Source organism: Bombina bombina, chromosome 4, assembly GCF_027579735.1.
Source record: "Bombina bombina isolate aBomBom1 chromosome 4, aBomBom1.pri, whole genome shotgun sequence".
Classification (NCBI taxonomy): Eukaryota; Metazoa; Chordata; class Amphibia; order Anura; family Bombinatoridae; genus Bombina; species Bombina bombina.
The window spans coordinates 735,164,285-735,168,073 of record NC_069502.1 but is presented as its reverse complement, the minus strand read 5'-3'; the positions used below and the strand labels follow the sequence as shown (position 1 = coordinate 735,168,073).

Here is a 3,789-nt window from a genome sequence, read left to right as displayed (position 1 = left end):
TTACCAAATAGAACAGGCACCTTAGGCTCTAGGAGCAAGTGATGTGTTTAAAACGCTGGTGCACGGTACATACTTAAATACATTTTTGAAACAGTTATAGCTTTTTTTTAGAAGCATTGTTGCTAACACATGTATATTGCAAAAATGCTTCTATTCAAAACTGAAATGCATACAATTTTGGCTGGAATGTCCCTTTAAAGTCTGCTATCATGACTTGCTGACATTCAAATTCCTTTGCTCTACTATCAACTTCAATAATAAATTCTCTATTTCTTAAATCAGAATCCAACACTAATTAAAACTGAGATTTAACATACTGAGTGTACACAGACACATTTTCCAAACAAAGCAATATTGAAAAATAAATTTATTAAAAATGCACTGATGTGCAATACATTTAAAATATTGGAATGGTGTCCCTTTAATATCAAAATAACATCAAATATTGAAGAAGAAAAAAACACCTTGTTTTATAACTAAACTAGAATAAACACCTACAGAAGTTGCTAAGTTCCTCTGTATATAGTGAACCTGTTATAAACTTAGTCAACAAGCTACAATTAAGTGTGCATATTTGCCTGTTTTTTAGGGTGACCCATATTGCCGCTTTAAAAAGGGACACATGAAAAATACATATGTCAGCGTTCTTATAATGGAACATTATTCAAAACATTTCTTTAAACAGCCCTGGAATATGTATTTATTATATGTGTCCCTTTTTAAAGCGGCAATATACTCACCCTATATAAAGATAATAAAATGCAACAGCATTTATGCTTCAAAACGAAGCAGTCTTAACACTTCTTTATAAATTACAGCTCATCAGTCTACCCAGTTCTTAAAGGGACATTCCGGTCAAAATTTAAATGCACACAGATGAATTACATCTTTAAAAAGAAGCATATTTGCAATATACATTTATTGTTAAAAATGCCTCTAGTCAAAGTTATCACTGTTTTAGAGTTAACATTCTCTGCACGTGCATGTGAAGTATAGATAGATATTGCACTGCACCCACATTTTAAACAATGCAGCTGCTCAGAGCATCAGTGGGGCTTATATCATGTCAGCAATTAACAAATTGAGTCATTACCAGATGGTACAAGTATCTTATGCTCTCTGAGCAAGTGTTGTGTTTAAAATGATGGTGCACAGTGGATACTTAAATACAATTTTGAAACAGCTATAGCTTTTATTAGAAGCATTTTTTGCTTATACATGTTTATAACAAAAATGCACCCATGTGGCATCCAATTTTGGCTGGAATGTCCCTTTAAGATATTTTCTCCCTTAAACCCTTTCTAATATTCTGTATTCTGCTGCTATCTTAGTCTTCCCCTGTCAAATTTTGTTCCCAATGTTTTGAAATTTCCTGCAGTGGGAGCCCTGCGAGTAATACAGACCGGTGGAAAATAGAAAAAAAAAGCTCTGCCTCCCACAAACCATCTCCTCTTGCAGTCTGCAGCCACTCCCCCCTCTGTTGTTTCACTGTGAAGGGAGGGGGCTGTAAAGCAGAGAGCACAGGCAGGGGAGTGAAGGTTCTCCCAAATCACATGTCCCCACAAGCAGCTGCTTGCTACCCTGTTTGTGTCTTGGAGTAGGACCACAGAAAAAAAAAATTCTACTGTGGGGAAAAAAGGCACCAAAGCTCACAGTGCTAATAACCATCCTGAATGCGCAGTCACAGATTTACAGAGTCTGCTTCAGCCTTGCAAAATCATTGCTTTACAGGCAGCAGCCGTGGAGAACGAAAATCCAGTCCAGGTTTTCCATGTGCACTGGAAGTAATCAGAAAGAAGTGGATAATGGTTGCTAGAGCCTCTCTCAAACCATGCTGGGCCAGATAGACTCAGCCAGACGTGTATATACCTATATCCGGGTTAGAGAGGAAAAGAGAGAAAGACACACAGAGGCACAGAAAAGTTTCATTTTAAAGCATTAAACAAAAAAACTTTCAGCATGCAGTCATACAACAGGAAAAGGCACAGATCGTGAGGATCATCTGTTTTCTTTATTCTTCTGTATATATATCATTTTTGCTCTGAAGATTTTTTTTTTCCTCCTGATTTTTTTTTTCTTCTTGATACATTTGGAGTGATCAAGGATTTATTTTGCAAGATTCACTTTATCCTTATTGCTGTTGGGCTATAATTCTTCATTGGAATTTACTGCTGATTCTTTTAATTATAATATATAAATATATTGCAATTTTTTGGGGGTGCTTCTGTTTTGTTGCTATTGGGATTTGACTGAAATGTTGCAATGATCATGGCCGCGCAAGTGGTTTCAGCTGCAGCAGCTCCTACGACCACCAATGCTAACAATAAAGGGAAAAATCAGGGTATTCCTGGGCTCAATCAGGACCTTAGCCCTGGAGGGACTGGACCAGTGTCTGGATCTATCTCTGGTTTAGGAGATGGAACTCCTAATAACGGCAGCAGTAGTATGAACAACAACAACAATAATATGGATCATCATCTCCATCAACACAGTCTCCTACACCATCTTCACCACCACCACCATCATCATCACCATGAAGTAAGCATGGCCAATGCAACCTCATTATCCTCATCTTCCACCACTAATAATGCCAACAATAATAATAGCAGCAGCACAGATGCTGGGTTGAAAGAAGGGAGGAACTCTGCAGTGTCTCCCCATTATCAGTCAATGGAGATGGGTGGTGGGATACTTAACCACAAGCTCAAGGGTGGTGGGGATTACCTTGCACCCATTCCTCACCCACATCACCCTCCTCATCATCATGCCCACCACCCCCAGCAGCACCCACCCCACCATGCACCCCAGCATCTGCACCAACAGCACCCTCCCCAACACCACCATCCACCCCAGCAACTCAATCAACTGCAGCCTCAGCAGCTCGCAGGGGCACCACAGCAGCCAACCCCGAATAAGAGCAGCCCTGGAGGAGGCAGCATTAGCAGCAGCAGTGAGGCGTCAGACATGGAAAATCAGCAGCAACAACAACATGGTGGTGGAGGGGAAGAGGGCTGTAATAACGCTGGTGCAGCAGGAAAGGACGTTGCTTTGGGCAATCAGGGCGACCCCCAGCCTAGGAGAGCAGGCAAAGCAGGGGAAGAGGACGATCTGCAGGGGAAAATGCTGGCTGGGGAGCCCTTGAGCAGCCGGTATGAACACGCAATGCTGGGTGGAGGGCAACAGCAAACAAACAGCAGCAGCAGCAATAATAATAATATTAGTGGCAATGGGGGACCATCTTCATCATCCTCCTCCTCTTCTTCCTCATCAGTGTCTGAGTTTAATAATTATTATGGCAATGCAGGCAGACCAGGGCCTTGCTTTGATCAACATGGCAGACAACAAAGCCCTGGGATGGGAATGATGCACTCTGGATCTGCGGCCCCCAACAGCAGCTTGGACCCCATGCAGAACTCCCATGAAGGCTATGGCAGCAGTCAGTATGACCACTACCATGGATACAGCAGGGCTGCTGCTGCAGGAGGAGGAGGAGGCTATGGCAGCTCTGCTTCTGGATATGGGGTGCTGAGCTCCCCAAGGCAAAGTAGTACTAGCTCTACAAGCAACAGTAACATGATGATGGGGGCAGGGGGTGCAGTTCATGGCAAACCACCCAGTGCTTCCACGGCAGGGGGCTTCCAGAGGTACCAGGGACAGAATCAGCACCCATCTGGTGCTACTCCTACGCTTAATCAATTACTTACCTCTCCCAGCCCAATGATGAGGAGCTATGGGAGCAGTTACCCTGATTACAGTAGCCCCAATGCCCCCCAACAGCAGGCTTCAAGT

The 3,789-nt window shown here is 42.8% G+C and overlaps 1 protein-coding gene across 7 annotated transcripts in view; it reads left to right on the top strand.

Moving 5' to 3' along the window:
• The first annotated feature begins 1,506 nt into the window (after positions 1-1,506).
• ARID1B (AT-rich interaction domain 1B) overlaps positions 1,507-3,789 on the top strand; it is an 807,057-nt gene continuing 804,774 nt past the window's right edge. For 6 of the 7 annotated variants that reach the window (XM_053710956.1, XM_053710958.1, XM_053710954.1 and 3 more), the window contains exon 1: positions 1,507-3,789. This exon is cut by the window's right edge and continues 150 nt beyond it. In XM_053710956.1, coding sequence (XP_053566931.1) covers positions 2,263-3,789 — 1,527 coding nt within the window. In that variant the 5' untranslated portion in view covers positions 1,507-2,262. The other variant, XM_053710959.1, reaches the window with a different exon arrangement.